The 23,417-nt window shown below is 48.8% G+C and overlaps 1 protein-coding gene across 1 annotated transcript in view; it reads right to left on the reverse strand.

Moving 5' to 3' along the window:
• Positions 1-18,383: 18,383 nt before the first annotated feature.
• The window catches only part of IL1RL2 (interleukin 1 receptor like 2), a gene marked incomplete at its 5' end in the record, with an annotated part of 47,237 nt that continues 42,203 nt past the window's right edge, over positions 18,384-23,417 (reverse strand). Inside the window, one exon of the mRNA XM_081101505.1 lies at positions 18,384-21,603. Coding sequence (XP_080957631.1) covers positions 21,251-21,603 — 353 coding nt within the window. The 3' untranslated portion in view covers positions 18,384-21,250. The remainder of the gene's footprint in view (positions 21,604-23,417) is intronic.

Raw genomic sequence — 23,417 nt, forward strand, 5'->3', positions numbered from 1 at the left:
TCGTGTAGATGTACCACAGTTTTCTAATCCATTCATCTACTGATGGGCACTGAGGCTGTTTCCAGATCTTAGCTATGGTGAATTGTACTGCTATGAACATAGGGGTGCATATATCCTTACTGATTGGTATTTCTGGTTTCTTGGGATATATTCCTAGAAGAGGGATCACAGGGTCAAATGGGAGTTCCATTTTTAGTTTTTTGAGGAAACTCCATACTGTCTTCCATAGTGGCTGCACCAGTCTGCATTCCCACCAGCAGTGCACAAGTGTTCCTTTTTCTCCACATCCTCTCCAGCACTTGTCGTTTGTTGATTTGTTGATGATAGCCATTCTGACAGGTGTGAGATGGTACCTCATTGTTGTTTTGATTTGCATCTCTCGGATGATTAGTGACTTTGAGCATGTTTTCATATGTCTCTTGTCTTTCTGAATGTCCTCTTTTGAAATGTGTCTATTTAGGTCCTTTGCCCATTTTTTGATTGGATTGTTTATCTTCCTTTTGTTAAGTTGTATGAGTTCCCTATAAATTTTGGAGATTAGGCCCTTATCAGATATGACATTGGCAAATATGTTTTCCCACACAGTGGGTTTTCCTGTTGTTTTGTTGATGGATTCTTTTGCTGTGCAGAAGCTTTTTATTTTGATGTAGTCCCATTTGTTTATTTTCTCTTTAGTTTCCAATGCCCTAGGAGCTGTATCAGTGAAGAAATTGCTTCGGCATATGTCTGAGATTTTGTTGCCTTTGGATTCTTCTAGTATTTTTATGGTTTCCCGTCATACATTTAAGTTCTTTATCCATTTTGAGTTTATTTTTGTGTATGGTGTAAGTTGGTGGTCTAGTTTCATTTTCTTGCATATATCTGTCCAATTTTCCCAACACCATTTATTGAAGAGACTATCTTGGCTCCATTGTATGTTCTTGCCTCCTTTGTCAAATATTAATTGAGCATATTGGCTCGGGCTGATTTCTGGGCTCTCTATTCTATTCCATTGATCTGTATGTATAAGGTCCTCTTTATCAACACAATAAACATTGTTTTCTCACAAAACTAACAAATTCGTGTGACCCAACTGCAGGAAGGAGACCAGTCCTGCTGCCGATTGGCCCTTCTATTCAAAGCTCACTTCCTCCCACTCCCTTAGCGTCCTTTCAGAGCTTCTGTTTGGCTTGAAAAGTGCATCATTGAATCGATGAGCCACTGGTCTCATTTCCTGGCCACTGAGAAAAATGGACAACCCTCAACTTAGGAAACAGATCTTTCCAGAATCTTCACCCACATTTTCCCTCCTCCCCAATCCTAATCCCTGAGAAAGATGCCTCTTTTTCCACAGTTAGCCCCTTTACTTGTGCACTGAATTTTATCTCCCAATTCCCCAGCCCAGAGTCTAGTCTTATCTCTTAAAGGATTCTCTAAAGATGTCCTAGTCTCTCCCACATAATCAAAGCCTTCCCTGACATTCACTGTCCCATGAAATGTCTGCCTTCCCTACTCCTTCCTTTCCCTGCCCATGTCCCTCCGAAAGAGGTCTGCTCTGGCAATTCTCCACCCCCATTACACATCCATCCCGAGGCTCTCAGGGCCTGATTTCTGCAGAACTACTTGCACTGCTCATGGAATCTTCTCCATTTTCATCTGTTTTCCACTGGGATAATTTAACAATGCAATCACTTCCTCTTTGAAACTCCACCCTTGATGTCCATGACACCCCCACTCCCTTCCGGACCTCTTGCCCATCACTCTGAGTGCTCTTTCTTAATTCCTCTGCTGATTTCTGTGTCCAGCTCAACCGCTTAAATAGTCATTCTCTTAATATCTGCCCTTACTTCTCTCTCCAGGGACTCTGATTCCCACCATTTAAACTACCAGCAAGTACTTACAGCTTCAAGACCCATATTGTAACCAAACAACTGGGATTGACTGACTGCCACAACAAAAGCCAAACTTGAGATACAGGTGCTGGTGCAAAAGGAGAGAGGTTTATTCAGGTGCCACGAACTGGGAGAATGGTGGACTCCTGTCTCAAAGACCATCTCCCTTTTGTGCTCAAGTTCATCATTCTTATAGGGACAGGAAGGGGAGTCTTATAGGGATAGGAAGGGGTGGACTTTTTTCCTATCCAATTATTTCACTGGTTTTTGAGTGCTGGGACCCCATCCATTCATCTTTCCAGCCTTTGGCACACTCATGTAAGAACCTTCCCCAGTGCCAACTTGACCAATGGGGGAGACTCCCCAGAGATCCCCAACTGTCCATGACATCGAAGTCAGTGGGAAAGGGGGTAGCAGGATCAGCTGTCAGGATGCCTGGAGATACTTCAGCCCTCAGCCTCCCTCTCAACACTGGACACAGCCCCCACACATCCCTGGGAGCTGATTAGAGTCTTCAGGGCACTCCTGGGTCCCAGTGTGCCTGGGTCCTCTGCACACTTGCCATGTGACCTGCCCCTCTGACTGACTTCTATGGTAATAATATAAAGGTGGTCCACCCCTCCTCACTTCCCCCTACTTGAAAATTTTCTCATGCTACCTACACAATATGCATTGTGTCCATCCACTTCTTTTGTTACTCACAAACATTGTCCTGATTCAGACTGAGGCAGGATAGTAAGAAGCTAGGGAAAGTATTTGACAAGTGGGACAAAGGAATCTGAGACAAAATAATTAAACAAGGACAAATAATTTGAGCAGTTTATAGCCAGCTAATAAATCACAAGGTTTTATCTTCCCTGACCAAAGACATTAGGAGCAAATGGTTCACACATTCCAGACCATCCTGGAGCAAACTAGCCTTGGTCCTGATTTGTCTTAGATGACACTATTTAAAAATTAAATTGACCAGGAAATAACCCAGAACCCCCCTATATTCACATTTTAATAAATCGCCCTATTGAAGGACACATCTAGAAAGCTAGTGAATATTCTGCTAAGATACTCCCCTGAAACCTCCCCTAGGATTCCCGCCAGATAAAGAAAGATAAAAAGCCTCAAGACAAAGGACCCAGGGTGTGGTCACTACAAGACTTGCAATTAGGGGAGCAGCAGGCAGCAGCAACTCATCTCAGGCTCACCCCCGAATCTGTGTCCAAGGCCCCCTTTTTCTCTGACTTTCCAGTGAGCTGACAGCAGCCCTGCCTTGGCTCACTTGTGTCACTGTGACCCTCACTTCTCAGTGAGTTCACGCAGCCCAGTGTGGCCCACTTCTTTCTATAATATTTCTAAAAAACCAAAGCAGCCCCACCTAGGTTCTCTCCTGTTGCTTCTTCTACCTTACGCCTTCCTTGTTTCACTGTCCACGCCTTAAAATACAAACTCTCGAAACCACTGGGACTTGTGTGGTGAAATCTTTCCTTACAAAGTCAAGAGCCCACACACTACCAGCCAGTCGGAGACAGACCCACTCTGGGCCCAGCGCTGTCCGGTAGCAAGACTTTACCTTCTCACTGAGACTATTGCAGCAGCTTCCTACTTATTCTCCCGTGCTCTCAGGTATCCGTGAATGCATTTCAGTTTCCTCCTCAAAAACCAGAGATGGTTTACTCAGCCCATAGACTGATGCATGCCCCTGCTCTAAATGTCTCGTGTGGCTTTGGAGAAATTCTTTCTTTCCTTCAGCCTCTGCATCCTTTCCGTCACAGTGTTGTTGCAGGAAGCGCTGCTCAGGTGGTACGCTGCACGAGTGACCTAGCGGATGGAACAAGTGAAACTGAAACCCAGCCCATGCGCCAGTCACCACGTCAGTCCCTGGCCTGAGCTGTGGCCCAGTCTGGTCAGGGGAGGAAGCACCTCTCCTTCACTTGCCGAAAGGTGCAGTTATGAAGGACGCAGACTCTTCCAGATTTCTACTCCAACACATATATAGTCCTTGCCCTACTTGTCACTCAGATCCCAAATGGCACTTCTCCCAATTATGCCACACACTTGAGCACCCAGTTGTATGCTTCGTCCTCTCGGCAGCAGCTTGTCCTCCCATGGTCCCCTGGGGCACACTTCTTCTCAGTGCCCCTGAGGCTGCAAAGGCTCTGTGCAGCCGCCCAGCCCGGACTCCCTCTCCAGTCAGTCGCACATGCTGGCTGCACAGTTACTGAGCATTTATGTCACAGGTTTGGATTGTGCTTTTGATCGGGGCTCTATCTCCTCCTTTTCTTTTTGGATGATCTGACGGCAAGACGCTGAGTGGGACCCATTCATGTCTGCGGCTCTGAGCTCAGTATTCCTGGCAAAGCTGGATTTGCAGCTAAGCTCTATCAGGTTGCAATTTGGAAAACAAAGGCTAGAACAGAGTTTAAGGGAGTAAACATGTATATCATGAAGGAATCAATAGAGAATGATTTTTGAAAAACCTTTTAAATTAAAGCAATGATACACAATGGTCATAGGCAAATTTAAAAAATACAGATGAACAAAAAGAAGAGAAACCAAAATAACTCCTAATTCCTCCTCCCATAGATAATCATTGTTATCATTTTGCTCTATAACCTTATAAATGTTATTTTATACTAGAGGCCCAGCTCAGGGCTTCTGGCTGAGCGGCACTTCCCGGTGGGAGCACACTGACCACCAGGGGCAGCTCCTGCATTGAGTGTCTGCCCCTGGTAGTCAGTGTGAGTCATAGCTACCAGTTGTTCTGCTATTCAGTCAATTTGCATATAGGATATATATATATATATATATATATATATTAGAGGCCCGTTGCATGAAGAGATTCATGCAATAGGCCTTCCTTCCCCCGGCTGCTGGCATCGGTTTTCCTCCGGCACCCGGGACCCAGGCCTTCGCTCCAACCACAGCAGAGAAGACAAGCCTCTTCAGTCTTCAGTCATCTTCAGTCTTCAGTCTTCACTCTGTGCCTACATATGCAAATTAACCACCATCTTTGTACTCATCCTGATTGGCTGGTGGACATAACGGAGTGACACCAATTTGCATGCTTCTCTTTTATTAGTGTAGATACATACACATATATATAAACAAAAAATTATATTTTTGTAATACCCACTTGTAATATCACTTTTTAATTTAGAAACTCATGAGCATTTTCAAATGATATAAAATATTTTAATAGAATGATGATATTTATATCTGCATAGTATTCTACTGGGTGGTTATACCACAATATATTTAAACACTTCCCCACTTAGGCTGATTTTCATTTTTCTCTATCATATATAATGCTGAAGTGAACACTCTCATAACTAATATTTGGTTCAGCACATACAGGGTGTTCCCCCAGAAATGTATGCACTTTAATAGCTGAGAGCTCAATTTTGAAAATAAAATGCATTTTAAGAAACACTACCTTTGTAATTATTCAAAGTGTATGCATTGTTGGTGGACACCATATAGTTTAAGAATAAATGCTTAGAAATAAAACTGCTGGGTCAAAGAGTAGGTTTAAGGCTTTTGATTTCTGCAACTAAACTGGCCCTGAGAGGCTCTGTACCAACCTAACCATTCCATTCAAGCTCAATACTTTGCCAATCTCACCACCTTCATCGAAATGGGTGTTGTCAGACCACAAAAGTTTAAAGCTGGAACTAGTCTCAAAGATAACGACAGCAAGGGTCTGATCTGCCTGTCACTGGAATCAGTTTGGGGGAGCGTTATGTGCTTCCTTAAGGCCCAGTGATTCCTCTGTGCAGCCAGGCTTGAGGAAAGGGCCAGAGAAGGTGAATAACTCGCTCAGTTGACGCATGGGACGGAGAGAAATGAAATGTATCCAAAAGATAAAAAAATAAATAAAATGATGCATTTCCGTGGACAATTAAGTAGTAATCATTTATAGTTAATCATTGATAAAACACCTGGTAATCTCGGTGTTTATATTTGAAATCTCAATTTAAGCCTGCAGACTATTTAAGAAAATAGGATAGAAGGAATGCTAATCTTCCATTCCATGGAAAATCCATTGTTAGAAAGGAGTTCATAGGCAAATATTCACTTTAAAACATATTTTTAAGTCTGCCTTAAAGGAAGGGTGGGAATGAGTGTGAATTCATGTAGATGAGCTATGCATGAGTCTGTATTTCCAAAATAAATAAAGTTCATTTTTTTACAAAAACTCCAACAAGTAAATTTGTGTCAAGTCAAAAATTTTTTAAAAGTGCATTTTTAAACAAAAGTCAACCCTGATAATATAAGTCAAGTTGCTGTTTCTTTGTGGAAAATGTGCCCTTGCAAGTTAAAGTATTTTCCCGTAGCAACAAAATACTACTAGTATGACTGTGGGTTTAGCAGTAGAACACAATTGGGTTTTGTGATTATTTTATATTTTATTTAACTCAAATGTAAGAAAAAGTGTGGGAGGTCATGCTAATGAGGTCAACATGCAGAGATATGTGTGGGTGTGTGAGAGTGTGTGTGTGTGAGTGTATGTGTGTGTATGCGTGTGTAAGTGAGTGTGTGTGAGTGTGAGTGAGAGTGTGTGTGTATGTGTGTGTGAGTGTGTGAGTGTGTGAGTGTATGCGTGTGTATGTGTGTGTGAGTGTGTGAGTGAGTGTGTGTGTGTGTGAATGTATGTGTGTGTGAGTGTGTGTGTATGTGAGTGAGTGTGTGAGTGAGTGAGTGTGTGAGTGTGTGTGTGTGAGTGTATGTGTGTGTGAGACTGTGTGAGTGTGTGAGTGTGTGTGTGTGAGTGTGTGAGTGTGTGTGTGGGTGTATGTGTGAGTGTGAGTGTGTGAGTGTATGTGTGTGTGAGTGTGTGTGTGTGAGTGAGTGTGTGAGTGTGTGAGTGTATGTGTGTGTGAGTGTGTGTGTGTGAGTGTGTGTGAGTGTGTGAGTGTATGTGTGTGTGAGTGTGTGTGTGAGTGTGTGTGAGTGTGTGAGTGTATGTGTGTGTAGGTGTATGTGTGAGTGTGAGTGAGTGTGTGAGTGTATGTGTGTGTGTGAGACTGTGTGAGTGTGTGAGTGTGTGTGTGGGTGTATGTGTGAGTGTGAGTGAGTGTGTGAGTGTATGTGTGTGTGAGTGTGTGAGACTGTGAGTGTGTGAGTGTGTGTGTGTGAGTGTGTGTGTGGGTGTATGTGTGAGTGTGAGTGAGTGTGTGAGTGTATGTGTGTGTGAGTGTGTGTGTGTGAGTGAGTGTGTGAGTGTGTGAGTGTATGTGTGTGTGAGTGTGTGTGTGTGTGAGTGTGAGTGTATGTGTGTGTGAGTGTGTGTGTGTGAGTGAGTGTGTGTGTGTGAGTGTATGTGTGTGTGTGTGAGTGAGTGTGTGAGTGTGTGTGTGTGAGTGTGTGTGTGTGAGTGAGTGTATGTGTGAGTGTATGTGTGAGTGTGTGAGTGTGTGAGTATGTGAGTGAGTGAGTGTGAGTGAGTGTGTGAGTGAGTGTGTGTGTGAGTGAGTGAGTGTGTGAGTATGTGAGTGAGTGAGTGTGAGTGAGTGTGGGGGGCGGTGGAGAAGCTAAGGCCTAGCATCTTCCCTTGGAGATCAGCTGAGCTCGCAGTCACAAGCAGCGGTTGCTTCCAGTTACCCCTTTACGAGAAAAAGTCACCGTCGCACCTTTTTCTGAGAAAGGAACCTCTCGGAAGGGAAGGGCAGGACAGGCCCTTTGCTTTGTCACGCGCTGTTCTCTGCTCTCAGGGAGGCGCCGCCTGTGGTTTTGAAAGTCGGAGCTGCCTGTCCTGCGCCTGCCACCCCCGCTGGTGAGAGGGCAGGCGTTTCCTCCCGGGGAAGGTCCCCGGAGCCACTCTGCCTGCTCCCTCCCCAGCACCTCCCTCCAGGCAGGCCGCTCCCTGCACACAGCCTGCAGGCAGGACACAATGGAGAGCAGAGCATCCCGAAGCCATTCTGCACGGGCGCTGTGGCCAAGGAGAAAGCAGCCAGTCCTGCGAGTTTGGAGCCGACAGCAGCGTCCTGCAGGCCATGGGCTGCCTGCTCTGGGCGGTGATGCGAGCCCCTCCTTCCCTGGCAGATCAGGCAGGAGGCCGCCCGCCCCCGAGGAGCCTCCCTGTGGCTCTGCGCACCTCCGGCCTCGCCCCTGATGGGGCCCCGCCGGCCACGCTGTGCTGGGGGCGCTGTCCTGATGCGCCCTTCAGCAGCCCCCTGACCTCTACTCACTAATGCCAGGAGCCGCTCCAAGCCCCAGTGGTGACAACAAAAAATACCTCCAGACATTGCCAAATGTGCCCTGGGGAGGATCACACCACACGCCCGCACACGCATGCACACACGCACACACGCACATGCATGCACACATTCTCGCGCACACACGCGGAGGGGAGCATGGGCCGGTGGGGCCTGCGCGCCAGACGGGCTGCAGCCAGGGCTGGGGTACCCGCAGCAGCAGCAGCCAGTGTGCGCCCCAGTGCCCGGGATCTTGTTTTTACCCCCGAACACGCCCACAACATGATTGTGTCTTGCAGACCAGAAGCCAGGGCTTAGGCATTTCTCCGATCACCAGACCCCGAGGCTGGCCCCCAGGGCCTCAGGCGCCTTCTGTTCCCGCAGCAGCAGCCGGGCCAGGCCGGCCTGGGACCGGACACAGCAGGGGCAGCGCGGTCAGAGCGGCCCGCCTGGGGAGAGGTGCCTTTTTAACGCAGGTGCCAAAGACTCGGGTGTACTTTCTGGTGCAAACTTTCAGTAAACAAGGCCTGGAAGATCATGGAGTTTGAAATAATTTTTAAATGCTTACTACAACAGCCAACATCATTGCTAAAGGTAAAACCATAGAAGCACACCTACTCTCATTCCTATTTATTAAACTAAAGTCTCGCCATCTCACCATCAGACACGATAAAGAAAGAAGGACCATGAAAACGGGGGAAACAAGCTCGTTGTTCTCAATTATGATCATCTCTGCCGAAAATTAAATGAATCCACTAAAATTGTGGCCTTTTTTCTGTGCTTTTTACATTTTCAAAATTTTATTCTCATATTTATAAGCAGAAAGTCTTTTAGAACATACTGTGGCCGTAAGCCCCGAGTCGGTCATCCGCCCTGCTCAGGCCTCCCAGACCCTCTCCCCGACCTCCCGCCCCTCACGCAGGTGCAGGGCACACTGAGCTGCTGGCCCCTCCCACGGGTCGGTGCCTCCCCCTCACACTGCCGCTCCCTTCACGCGGGAACTGCACTGTCTTCCTCCGACTCAGCTTGCCCAGGAGCCACACATTCTGGAAAGTTCCCCATGAATTCTTGTGCCCTGTCCTCACTACTCTCGCTAGGTCGCCTTAACATTGTGTCTAAGAAAAATCTATGAAACTCAGATTGAAGATGGTCTCTCACTGAAGGAGGGGGGTGGATTTTATTTTATGCTGAAATAACTTCTATTTTTTAACATTAGATATTTTCAAGAGCTGCATCTTACTTGTGTTTTAAACTTGTAGGGGAAGACACATCACTTTTCCTCTGCCCTTCTAGGTTCCGTAGCCGAGGTCCCGCTCTGTGTAATGGCAGACAGGCTAACAAGAGAAAAGCACGTTTAATGACATGCGTGTGTCATGTCTACCTGGGAGAGGGCCAGGACAAGGCAGTAAAACTCTCCAAAACGGCCCGAGCACCACCAGATCCCAGCTGCAGCTGAACGCGAAAGGAAGATGCTGGAGGGGGCCTGCTGCTGGAAGGCCCGGGAGAAAGCAGAGCCACAGGTGAGGGTGCGGTGCAGATGGCGCTGGCGCCTTCCTCGCTGAAAGTGTCTGCGCTTTAGCATCTTCCTACTCTTCCTGACACGGGGGGGAGGCGTCCCAGAGGAGAGGTCTCCATCAAAGCAAACCCCCCTGCAGGGTGCTTCCACTGCAGTGGAGCTCTCCTGCGCCCACGGGGAGACGCAGTCAGGGCGATCCCTTCTGCCCCCCTTTAACCCCAGGCTCAGAACCAGCGTGTTGGTCTCAACTCAAAATACCTTTAAAACACAGCTTGGTTCTGTCACTGAGGGTGTTTATGGTTCTGTTCTCCAGTCAGTTTTCAATTGTCTGAAAACAGGCAAGAAAACAGATGTTTAAAGTCTTTCTAATTAGGCCCCCTGCGGAGATCCGTGAAGCAGCACGGATTCCCACAGTGGAATCCACGGGATTTTTTTGTTTGTTTCATTGTTCAAAACACTTTGTGGCCTGTGCTGTTCTACCATCTGCAGCATCGATGACCCACATCTCTGTCTAACCTCATTGGTTTCCTTTTGCCCGCCCCAGTGAGGACCTTCTGGTCCTTCTTCCCCTCATACACTATTCTCTTGTCCGTTGTGTTTCTTGTTTCCCCTTTTTAATGAAGGTGTCTCAGCCAAAGGGGGGGAAAAAAATCAAGTCTCTTGTTGAGGAACAACTAGGAGTAAACAAACTTGCCTTTTGACATGTGAAGTCACACCTGGTAATGGCGGTAAGACAGTAAGCAAATCGGGGCTTTCTGGCCAGAAGAAACAGTGCATATTCTCAGCAGAATTGTTGATGTTTCCACAACCCCATGTGCATTCCCGGCCGGGGGTGTTCCGCTTGTAGCCCATCTGACTTCCAGAAAAACCAGTTGGTAATGGCCGGCCTGCTTCCTGCGGCTGCATTGAGGACTTGTGGGGAGGGAGGGGGAGGGAAGCACTCCATTCTGGTTCAACATTAATTTTATTTTACCTGCTATCAAAAGCATTTGTTTGGCTAGATTACACCAAATAGATAAACTGCTTCTCAGCCATTTTCTAGTTTAAACCAAAACACACTCATTACAGGAGCCCCAAACTCAATTCAGCTCTTTTATCTCTTTTCCAAGGGGAGAAACCCTCAACATTACCCTGAAGAAAAGTGCCCATAGCTTATGGTGACCATCAATAAGAAAGAAAGTCTGAAGGGCAAGATGAAATAGTGAGGAGGCTTCCATGTGCCAGAATTCTTTCAATTGCAAAACAACAAAAAACCCAGAAACCCAACTGAAGTTGACAAGAGGAAGCTCAGCTCCTGAACTTGAGAATTCCAAGGAAAGCTCAGGTACGGCGGGAGCCGGGTCTCCAGCTGGTCCTCGGTCGCACGCTCTTTCCAGCTCGCTCTCTCAGCTCTGATCCTGCTGTCTCCGCGGCTCCCCATTTTGGGCAGGATTCTTTCTTGATTCTGACAATGTCTGTGCCTGTGAGAGGGAAAGTTGCCTCTGGCTGATCGACACATACATTCCTTCATCTTTGTCCTGCTTCCTCCTGATTACAAAGAATATACACTGTCCCCAGGTGGTTCCCAGCCAGCCTCCCATGGGCAGCCATGCTGCGGTCAGTCTTTCCTTGCTTTCTTGTACCGAAACCTCCACTTCATATCTGCACTCACCTCCGCTAACCATCAGGTCGCAACACAACCACCTGCACGCACCCTGCAATGTGTGAGTGACGCGGGGGCCTGTCCATGTGAAGGGGCTGTCTGGACGAGTGCACACACTCACTGGTTTTCATTCCGTTTTGGAAACGCTGGAGCAGTAGACCGTTGGTGACGGCCGGGAAGAACACGGTGCTCCGAGCCCTGCCCAGGTGACCAGGTAGCCAACTGCCGGTGCAGAAGCCAGATCTAATGAAGACGCAGGATCAAGTGACAGATGTCAAGGACGCTCAAGTCAGAACAAGCTTTTGGGGGACGTAGAACCAAAGGTGTTTCCTGCTCAGGAACCTACTGGTCTCAAAAGCTTGAGCCGGGAAGACGTGCAACAGTCAAAAGGTGCTCCATCAGAGCGGGGCATGGGAAGGATTCTGATAGTCACACAACTAAGATGGCCCTTTGTTTTGTCTCATCAGCATAGTATACAAATTTAAGGGCACAGAGTCGGACCAATGTCAAGCTTTTTTATTATGGTAAAATAGACATGTAAATTCACCGTGTTTAAGGGTACAGTTCTGTGCGACTAAGTGCATTCCATTGTTGTGCAACCACCGCCCCCCTCCATCTCCAGAACTGTCACCGTCCCCAGGGAAACTCTGTGCCCAGCCAAATGCTTGGATAATAAAGTGCTTCATGCATGTAGAACAGTGCAGAGGGCAATGCAAGGTCACACATGGCCTGCCACGCAGCTTCCCCAGACACAGATCTCCTCCTCTTCTCTTTTTCCTTTTTTAAGAAGCGAGACACTGAAAGTGACCACCTAGCAGATTATTGTTAAGGGAGCTTCTGCCGGGCGGGAGAGGGGCTCGGCACTGGGGATCCAACTCGTTTCGCCCGCACTGAGCCCCACTAGTGGCGCCGCCTAAAGCTGCAAAGGAGCTGGGGGCAGTGAGATTTCCTTTCGCACTTTGCCTTCCCAGGTGGAAATCTCTAGAAAACACTTCGTGGGCCACTCGTCTGTGCTGTGTCTGTAGGGAAATGTGTGTTGTTTCTGAGACAAGAAGGAAGACTGTAGGGTTGGCGTGCCCGGAGCTGCCATGCTCTCCGCCCTGCGTTATTCATCGCAGATTTTTATTGTTTCCTGTGAAATCAATTTTTAGAAACTTTTGAACTAGCAGGGGAAAAGCTAGGCCGCCCCCTGCCGGACATTTCCAGGCATTGCTGGTGCTGCTGCGTGGCCTCCCCCTCCCTGGGTTTCAGGGTTTGCAGGGGTAAAGTCTCCTCTGTCATGAGGTTGGACAGTGGGTGCCTCCGGGAGGGCGGGCAGGGCTCCGGAGAGCAGGTGGCAGTGGGTGGGCTCTGGGGGCCCTGGGGCTCCTCGGGAGGCCACGGCAGTCCTGAGGACAAGCCACTGTCGCCAGGCCACTGAGCCATCGGGAAAGCAGAACCGACCCGTTCCCAGGCCACCACCCCTTCCACGGGCCCCCCCCACCCGCTCTCCTATTCATTTAGGCCAGGGGTCCTCAAACTTTTTAAACAGGGGGCCAGTTCACTGTCCCTCAGACTGTTGGAGGGCCGGACTATAGTTTAAAAAAAAAAACTATGAACAAATTCCAATGCACACTGCACATGTCTTATTTTGCAGTAAAAAAACAAAACTTCAAAAAAAAGGCTCTCCTAACTTCAAAAAAAAGGCCTTACTAACTGCAAAATAAAAAAAAAAAAAAATAGACCTCCTAACTTCAAAAAAAAAAAAAAATCCTAACTTGCTCTTACCTCGGTCCTCAGGCAGCAGCAGGCTCTGCACAGGCAAGCTCGTGACTCGTCCAATCACACCCGAGACTGCGAGGAGGAGTCGGAGAGAGCGGCACATTCCACACATGCGCACCGTGGGCCCGGGACGAGTCGGCTGCTAAGCAACAGGCAGTGTCAGCAAAAACACCTGGCGGGCGGATAAATGTTTTCGGGGGGCGCATGTGGCCCGCGGGCCATAGTTTGAGGACCCCTGATTTAGGCTAATGTCGCGGGTGGCGATTTCCCTGTGCCCTGAGGGAAGCAGGGAATGATGTCTTCCACCAGCTCCACCAGCGACTTCCATAATAACATGCCTGGCAGAGCCTTGGACTTAATTTAACCAGCCACTTGGCAGGAAGCACAGCTCTGTTCCGAGATGCCAGGCAGCTCTGACCGCTGCTCTGTGCCCTGCTTAGGCCTGATAGCCCTGGGGAGCCAGACCACCAGCCAGGGGACCTGGGTCAGACACAGCTATCCCTCAGCAAGGCCCCGCTCAGGGCAGCCGCACCTTCCATGGCTATGGCTGCACGACACACAGAGCGAGAACGCAGACACGGGTGGAAATGACATGCAGACAGGTGACTCCAATCCGGTCATGTTCTCGTCCCTTTTCCCTGGCCGCTCTCTGCCCGCGTCTCCTCTCCCCTGTCTGCTGCCCTTCGTCTGTCCCTGCGTTTGTGTGGAGGGAGATGACAGCAAACCCACAGAAGCCAGCCTGGGGTGAGTGTCACAGTGCTCCCTCGTGGCCTCCGGGCGGCCATGCCCAGGACGATCACTTAGGGTTTGGGAGGTGAAGGCTGGAGCAGGTGTGTGTGTGGGAGGAGGGGAGGAAGAGGGGAGGGGGGCCTTCCAGGAACTCAGGCAAAGCACACCTGTTGGATCCTGTCACCAGACACACCTTTGGGAGGGGCAGACCCCACAGGCCGGCCGCAGCCCAGCGCTGGGCTGCCCTCTCAGAGCTGCCCTGGGCCAAGTCCCGAAGGGAGACCAGGCCATGCAGCAACCCGCCGCCATCCGGGTGCCTGCAGCCTCAGGTTACAGATGGAAATAAAACCAGGCGCGTCTCCTCACGTAGCTGCGCAGTCACGGTGCAGATTCACAGATTACACTTGGGCAGATGGAGGCGAAGACGCACTCTGTGCGTCAGTGGGCCCAGCAGCAGGGCCTGGCGGTGGAGAGGCATAGGAGCAGCGGGGGAGGCGGCCGCGGGGCCAGCAGAGGGCGCAGCAGCGCCGCGGGGCCCCAGCTTTTGCCAGGGGGACTGGGGCCAGTTTCTGCTGGGTCTCCTGAGAGGAGACGCTTTTCTCCTCCCTGGGTCGCCACCCGCGGGCTGCCCTCTTCCCTGTGGTGTCCTCCTTTGGCACAGGCGGCCATTAGGTCCACTTGCACTGCGGCCCGGGGCTCCCTTGGAACAGCGGAGGGAACTGGCCCCAAGTTCCAAGAGAGTCAGTGTGGGTGAAACGAGTTGGATCCCCAGTGCCGAGCCCCTCTCCCGCCCGGTAGAAGCTCCCTTAACAGTAATCTGCTAGGTGGTCACTTTCGGTGTCTCGCTTCTTAAAAAAGGAAAAAGAGAAGAGGAGGAGATGCGTGTCGGGGGAAGCTGCGTGGCCGGCCATGTGTGTCCCTGCATCGCCCTCTGCACTGTTCTACACGCATGAAGCACTTTATTATCCAGGCATTTGGCTGGGCACAGAGTTTCCCTGGGGCGGTGACAGTTCTGGAGATGGGGGGGCGGGGGGAGATGGTAGCACACCTTCTTTGTTAGCATCCACAGGCCAGCAGGCTCAGGGCGGGAGCCGGCGTTCACGTCGGTTTAGGAACGCATGCATTGTCATGACGCAAGGTGGGCCCTCCGGGACCAACACCGAAGAGTTGGAGAAGTCTAGAATAAAGTAGGAAAAACAACACAGGACGCATTTTCTACCTGTGTGCATACGTGTCCTGAGTTGCGGTGTTAAATGCATTTAATCCTGTTGCTTTAGTTGAAAAAAACACGCAAGCCGTTGGCAGCGGATGACAGCACTTGAGCTGAAACCCTGGCCTGCAACCTGGCCCCTGCCGACATCCGCCTTAGGTGAGTTTCTTTCCTGAAAGATGCTGAATGGAACGGAGGTAGAAGGGGGGGGGGGGGGGAGGGGGAAAATGCTGCTGATCACAAGAAAGGGAGGGAAGTAGGGACAGATGAGGCTCAGGTCTGGGAGGCGTCACCCCTAATGTAAACCTCCTTGTCCAGGGGCCTCCAGGTAGGTTGAGGCACCACGTCAGTAAATCAAATCACACAGTAGATGCCAGGGACTCGGATTCCCAAAGGACACGTCCACTGAGTGAGCAGAACACGAGTCCTTGTCCATCGCCCTCACATTCACATCGCGTGCCACTGTAACCACAGGCAGCTTCGCCGCGTTTCCGCCGCCCCCGCCCCCCCCCCCCGCCCCCGCCCCCGCAGGGTAGTGGAACTAAGTGTGGTTATTAGAACAGCGACACCTGCTGCTTCGTTGTACCAGAAACAGGTTTTATTTTCTCGGTTGAGGAAAGAAGGGTCATTTATGCATGAGCACCAAACAGCTGTACCTGTGGTACTCACTGCAGAGTGAAAGCTGCGGGCCGCCGACATCCATTCCCCGGCGCACAGAGGGCAGCGCGCGCCCCACGCCACCGGCTTCCAGGGGCCGCCTCCTCCCTGGCTGAGCCCAAGGGCGCCGCCCTCGCACCCGCGCCCTGCAGCGGAGTCCGTGGCAGCAGGAGAGACCCAGGAAAGTGCTCCGGAACCCGCTTCCCAGCGTGTTTCCCAGTGTGGGGGCGCTGCCCGGGACCCCTCCTCCGCGGGTGTGCTCCCCGGGACCCCTCCACCGCGGGTGTGCTCCCCGGGACCCCTCCTCCGCGGGTGTGCTCCCCGGGACCCCCTCCTCCGCGGGTGTGCTCCCCCAACCCCCTCTTCCGTGGGCGTGCTCCCCGGGATCCGCTCCGCAGGTGTGGAGGGTGCTGGCAGCCTCAGATGAAGACGGAGCCCTGTCCGGTCCAGACCACCTGGGGTGTCTCCTGGGGGTGCCGTTGTGTGTGTGTGTGTGTGTGTGTGTGTGTGTTTTCCCTTCTCCTCTCATAAAGGAGCCCCAGCCGCCCGGACACCCGGGGCCAGGCTCCACGGGTGGAGCTGGGAGGCGGAGGGGCGGCCAGCACTTTGTCCACCAGGAGTAGCAGCTCATCTCACTAAACGGGCTCGTCCTCCACCAGGCGCCGCGACGCCACGTTGGAGATGAGCCCAGGTGCAAAGAAATTACAAAGAGCCATTGGCAGAGCCCTACGGAGCGCCTCACCGCTGGGCTGGCTCCTGCCTCGGACTAGAACAGAGCACTCCTTTGGCTTCTCACCCTCCATTCAAGCGGGGAGGAGAGGACCGAAGAGGGGAGGGACTAGATCAGAACAATGAAACGAAGCACCAACAGTGCAGGTGGCCCTTGGACGTTCTGCCGGAGCAGGACAGGCCGCGCAGGGTCGCACCAGGACGCCCAAGCACGGAGCTCATGCATGCAGGACGCCGAGCCCGGGAGCGAGGGAGGGGCCCCGGCTTGGCGTTTCCCTTTGGGAGGCGCAGAGCGCGGGGACCACGTGCTGCGGGCTGCTCATGGGATGTGCTTCATGACATTGAACTGTACCTACAAGCGGCTGGGATGATAACTTCTGTGTTATGTATATTGTCATTATTTAAATTCTTTAGAGAGCAAACAATAAATAAAATAAAGAGCAGCTAGATGTTGAGTCAGGACCTGAGAATGATGGGGGAATATGCAACACTAGGTCACCTTGGACTATAAACCCTAACAGTCCAGAATGTGTTCTTATCCCTTAAGATCCCCCGGACACTCCACACCACCGACCCCTGGGAAGCAAGGCGCAGACCTGCCTGACCCGCTCCCCCTAGGAGGCCACTGCTCTCCCAACTCAGCCCTCCTGCCCGCCCTGCGGATGCGCTTCCAGCCCCCGTGACTGTTAGGGCAAAACACCACCAACTGGGCCCTGGCCCACACCTGACAGTCCTTCCTCACAGTTCTGGGCGGTGAGATCAGGGTGCCAGCACAGTGGCGGGGGGTGGGGGGGCCTTCCTGGTGCCAACTTCTCATGGTGCCCTCACGTGCAGAACCCGCAAGAGAGCTCCCTTGGGCCCCTTTTGTCAGAGCACTAACAGGGTTCCTCCTTCATGAGCTGATAGCCTGCCAAAGGCCCCACTGACTAATACCAGGCAATTGGGTGCTCGGATTCCAACAGGAGAATTTTCTGGGACACACATAATCTGGCCAGAGCAGCCAGTTTCTGTTCTTTTACTTAATCCCTCCCTATTTCACCCAGCCCTACACAGCTGTCAGTCTGTTCTCTGCATCTGTAGTTGGTTCCTATTTTGTTAGTTTATGTTGTTCATTAGATTCCACATATAAGTGGGATCATATGACACTTATCTTTCTCTGACTGGCTTATTTCACTCAGCGTGATACCCTCCAGGTCTCTCCATGCTGTCACAAATGGCAAGATTTCCTTCTTTTTTACAGCCATGTGATTCCATGGTGTAGATGTACCACAGCTATTTTATCCCTTCATCTCCTGATGGGCACTTGGGCTGTTTCCATATCTTGGCTATTCTATATAATAAAGAGGTAATATGCAAATTGACCATCATACCCTCACACAAAGATGGCCACTCCCATGTGGGCACAAGATGGCTGGCATGGGAGGGCAGTTGGGGGTGATCAGGCCTGCAGGGGAAGGCAGTTGGGAGCAACCGGGCCAGCAGGGGAGGGCAATTGAGGGAGACCAGGCCAGCAGGGGAAGGCAGTTGGGGGCAATTGGGCCAGCAGGGGAGTCATTAGGCATCAATCAGGCTGGCAGTGGAGTGGTTAGGGGGTGATCAGGCTGGCAGGCAGAAGTGGTTAGGGGCAATCAGGCAGCCAGGCAGGCAAGCGGTTGAGAACCAGCAGTCCTGGATTGTGAGAGGGATGTCCCAGATTGGAAAGGGTGCAGGCTGGGCTGAGGGACAGCTCCCCCCGCCCCAGTGCACAAATTTCATGCACCAAGCCCCTAGTTATAAATAATGCACATAGGGTTTCATATATTTGAAATCAGTGTTTTGGGGTTTCTTTGGAGATAGTCTCAGAAGTGGGATGGATGATCATAAAGTAGTTCCATTTTAATTTCTTGAGGAAACTCCATACTGTTTTCCACAGTGGCTGCACCAGTCTGCATTCCCACCAGGGTTCCATTTTCTCCGCATCCTCACCAGCATTTGGTGTTTGTTGATTTTAGCCATAAAATCAAATAAGCATTTGGTGTTTATTGATGATAGCCATTCTGACAGGCGTGAGGTGATATCACATTTTGCTTTCATTTGCATTGTTCTGATCATTAGTAACATTGAGCATCTTTCCATGTCCTCTTTGGTGAAGTATTTACTCAGGTTCTTTGCCAATTTTTTAATTGAATTGTTTGTTTTTTGGGTGTTGCGTTGTATGAGCACTTTATAAATTTTGGATATTAACCCCTAGAGTGCCGGGGAATGCGATTGTTTTCCTCCTGTCTTTTGCCTAAAGTGCCGGGAGCGCTATCAAAGCTTTGAAATGGCGTCCAGTTCTAAGTCTGCTTTTTCTTTCTTTTTTTTTCTTTTAAATATATTTTATTGATTTTTTACAGAGAGGAAGGGAGAGAGGTAGAGAGTTAGAAACATCGATGAGAGAGAAACATCGATCAGCTGCCTCCTGCACATCTCCTACTGGGGATATGCCCGCAACCCAGGTACATGCCCTTGACCAGAATCGAACCTGGGACCTTTCAGTCCGCAGGCCGACACTCTATCCACTGAGCCAAACCGGTTTCGGCCTAAGTCTGCTTTTATTAGTGATGATGATATTGCTAAATATGTCAATGTAATAAAGGTTTCCTTAAGTTTATGAATATGTAACTTCATTTACTTGTGATTCATAATTTTTTTCCTAAACTGCTGTAAAATCAGCAAAAATGCCTTGGCAATTTCAGCATAGTTCTTAGGTATTGGTTGGCACTCAAAGGGTTAACCCCATATCAGATGCATTATTGGTGAATATGCTTTCCCATTCAGTGGGTTGTCTTTCCATTTTGTTGACAGTTTCCTTTGCTTTGCAAAACCTTTTAGTTTGATGTAGTCCCAGTTGTTTATGTTTGTTTTGTTTCCCTTGCCCGAGGAGTTATATCAGAAAAAAAATATTGCTACGAGAAATAGCCAAGATTTTACTGCCTGTAAAATCTGGGTTTTTTATGGTTTTGAGTCTAACATTTTCTTCTAGGTTTTTTATGGTTTTGAGTCTAACATTTAAGTCTTTAATCCATTTTGAATTTATTCTTGTGTGTGGTGTAAGGAGGTGGTCTGGTTTTATTTTATTTTTTTTGCATGTACCTATCCAATTTTCCCAATACCACTTCTTGAAGAGATTGTCTTTATCCCATTGTATGTTTTCACCTCCTTTGTTAGATATTAATTGACAATAAGCCATGGTTGATCTCTGGGCTCTCTATTCTGTTTCATTAGTCTGTGTGTCTGGTTTTATGCCAATACCATGCTGTTTTGATTTCTACAGCCTTGCAGTATAATTTGATATGAGGTATCTTCAACTTTGTTCTTCTTTCGCAAGATTACTTGGGCTATTCAGGGTCTTTTGTTGTTTCACATCAATTTTTGGAATATTTGTTCTAGTTCTGTGAAATACACTAGTGGTATTTTGATAGGAATTGCATTGAATCTGTAGATTGCTTTGTGTAGTATGGACATTTTGATGATGTTAATTCTTCCTATCTATGAACAATATATGCTTCCACTTATGTGTATCTTCATCAATTTCTTTCTTCAGTGTCTTATAATTTTCTGAGTACAAGTGTTTTATCTCCTTGGTTAAATTTATTCCTAGTTATCTTATTTTTCTTGTTACAATTGTAAAATGAGAGTGTTCTCTTAGTTTCTCTTTCTCATAGTTTGTTATTGGTGTATAAAAATGCCACCAGTTTCTGAATATTAATTGTGCATCCTAGCAGGCCACTTTTTAAGTAAGGCTCAGTGTCATTTACCACAGAATGGGCTCCTCAAGTTAGGGTCCTTAAAAGTTGTGATGAGAGTGACAGCTAATTTTTAGTATCAAGACTCTTTGTGACTTGTTTCATCATGAACTGACCTGCGATGAGGGACTAACTGAAAAATTACTTTGTTTTAATTGGACCATAATGACATCATCTCGGGGTGATAACCATGCCTCTCACATGTTGCTCAGCATTCTGGCTGATACGAGCCAGCTGGAAAAACAAGGGAGGTGTGACTTATTTTGGCTTGACAGATCAAGTCTTTCAAAGCATGGAGCTCACCAGAGGGTGATTAATGGGCAATTACAGTGTCGCCACTGTTAACCCCACTGGTCTGGTGACCACTAAGTCACTTCCAATATCACCTGCTAAGACTGATCATGGCTATATATTTGCACAGACAGCAGATATCCCTAAGCACAGGGCCCTGTGGACACTGGTCAGGCATAACAACTGCCATTATCCTTGCCAGCCCTCTCCAAGCCCACATCCCACCTTCCTGCCCTCCCCTGACTACCAGCTCCCAGCTCTGGTCTCTCAGGTGCCACACCATGTGCCAACTTCCTGACATCTGAATTACAATCCCAGAGCGCCCTGTGCCCCATTTCTCAGGGGCTCAAATCCACTCCATGTTCAGCAAATGTTCATAGGGGTTCAGAGCCAATAAGTTAATGAGGGCCTTCTAGAGAGGTGATTCCTTAAAGAAGCATCTCTGACCAAAATAAGCAAACAAACACAGTCCCTCTCGCCCAACTGGTGTGGCTCAGTTGTTGAGCATCAACCTATGAACCAGGAAATGACAGATTGATTCCTCGTCAGAACATGTGCCCAGGTTGCAGGCTAGATCCCCACTGTGGACATGCAGGGGGCAGCCGATCAATGATTCTATCTCACCATTGATGTTTCTATCTCTCTTTCTCCCTTCCTCTCTGAAGTCAATAAAAACATATTCTTAACACAAAAACAAAACACAAAAATAAACGCAGCCTCTCTCTCACAAGTACCAATGACAGACTCCAAGCAGGCGGCCTGAATGCAGTGCACCTTGTCCAACTGTGAGCCACTTCCAAGGGCAAACTTTCCATCATGGGGTAGAGACCTCCCAGGTGGCCTCCCGCTTGCCAGCTGTTGCCAGCTGTGAGGTCACAGGGCATGAGCTTCAGCAGCTGGCCGGAGAAGGTGGCGGAAACCTTTTGGGTGGCATGAGGTATCTCACTTTTTTCCAGAACCTGGCCTTTGCACAAGGTGACTGCGCTGTGAAGTCCCTGCTCCACTGGACAGACCCGTGCTTCTGTCTGAGATACTGGATTGACTCTGGCATGGATGCATAGCTCTCGACTTTCTCCACCTCAATCAGAATGGCCTTCATCCCATCCTGGATGAGAGCGTTGTAGATTGCAATCTGTTCTTCTGACATGTTCTTTAAGAGGTCAAAGCCCAGCGGTTCAGGAACTAAGATGATGATCAGTCGCCTGCACAGCTTAATGTTCTCATCGATGACAGTGGCCACAGCTGCACAGAGAGAGAGAGAAGCAGATCTCATGAGTAAAGCAGCCTGGATCTTAATGCTCTTGAGGACAGTAGAAATGGACCCTAAGAATGAACATTAAAATAGACATGACTTAGCAATGGACTAACAAGTTGTCTTTTGACATCGTCACCCTCTCTGTGAAAACGTCCTACTGTCCCTGAAGCATTGGTCCTTTATATTCATGAATCACATGTTTTGATAGTTAGTTGTTGGTATGTCACTTTCCTCAGCTCACACAGGCGTGAACTGCTCAGAACAGGGTCTGATCAGGCCTAGTTTTGCCATACTTAGCTGGAGGTCTGGTATAAGATGATGAACATATTTTTTTAAAATAAATGCATTTTAAAAGAATAAGAAGTTACCTCAAATGTCATTTTAATCTTTATTCGTGTTTTCCTCTTATGCTTTGTAGCTATTTAAATGACCAGGATTTATATACCCTGATGGTTTCTGGTGGCTGAAATAAGTTGGTCTTTTTCAGAATAAAGACCAAGTTTTATATCCTCCTTATTCTTAGGATATATGAATAGATAACAGCCTCCCCAAAAGCAGACTTTTTATGTTCGGTTACTTTTTTTTTTTTAATATATTTTATTGATTTTTTACAGAGAGGAAGGTAGAGAGATAGAGAGTCAGAAACATCGATGAGAGAGAAACATCGATTGGCCGCCTCCTGCACACCCCCCACTGGGGATGTGCCCGCAACCCAGGTACATGCCCTTGACCGGAATCGAACCTGGGACCTTTCAGTCCACAGGCTGACGCTCTATCCACTGAGCCAAACCGGTTTTGGCTGTTTTGTTACTTTTAACATTTCTAGAGCCTAGGACACTACCTGGCACATAGCAGGTGCTCAATAAATATTTGTTGGATACGTGAGTGAATGAAGATGGACCCGCTTATGAAAGGAGAGCTCTTCCACATGTTTATCATAAGCACTGGACTGAAGTTTCATTTCCTCATAGAGGGTGATCTCAGAACATGGGAAGGTCTGGGCAGAGATATAGCTGTGGTCTCGGTGGGTGTAAGTAGCCTGTAAGTCCAAAGTAGTTAGAAAGCTTTAAAAGCGGCCTAGAATAAGCCACTTCCAACTGCAATAAAGTAGTAATATTGGTTCCTGGTGACTAGAAAATGAGACTTATTTCAAAGTTCAGCCATTGACTGTATAGCCATCAAAGGGGAAATCTTTGTCCTCTGAGTGTCTAATCCAGGGGTCCTCAACCTTCCAAATGCTGCGACCCTTTAATACAGTTCCTCATGTTGTGGTGACCCCCAATTTCATTGCTACAAATTGAACATAATTAAAGCATAGCAATTAATCACAAAAACAATATGTAATTATATATGTGTTTTCCGATGGTCTTAGGCGACCCCTGTGAAAGGATCGTTCGACCCCCAAAGGGGTCGCGACCCAAAGGTCGAGAACCGCTGGTCTAATCAGTACTGCTTAAGGTTATACTCGTTTAATTCTCTCAACCAAGTCAGGGAAGCATTCTTATCCCCATATGACAGATGAGCCACCTGAGGTTCAGAGATGTCAGCTACACAGCCCAAAGCTATACTGCTATTAAATGAGAGAAGTAAATACCTCTTCTGTTTAGTTGGGGAGGGGTAGGGGTTGAGGGTTAGAAAATCCACTTTAAACATGAGCTTATTTACATGCTCCAACTGAAAAAACACTCAGCAGTTAGTCTCAAGGACATCAGGGCAAGTGACCACTTTCAGTCTCTGTGCCACCTGTGCACGTGGAAGGGTTTAAGAGGCCTATGCCACCCACCACCTGTGCACATGGAAG

Source organism: Myotis nattereri (assembly GCF_964212035.1).
Source record: "Myotis nattereri genome assembly, chromosome: 10".
In the NCBI taxonomy this organism is placed as follows: domain Eukaryota; kingdom Metazoa; phylum Chordata; class Mammalia; order Chiroptera; family Vespertilionidae; genus Myotis; species Myotis nattereri.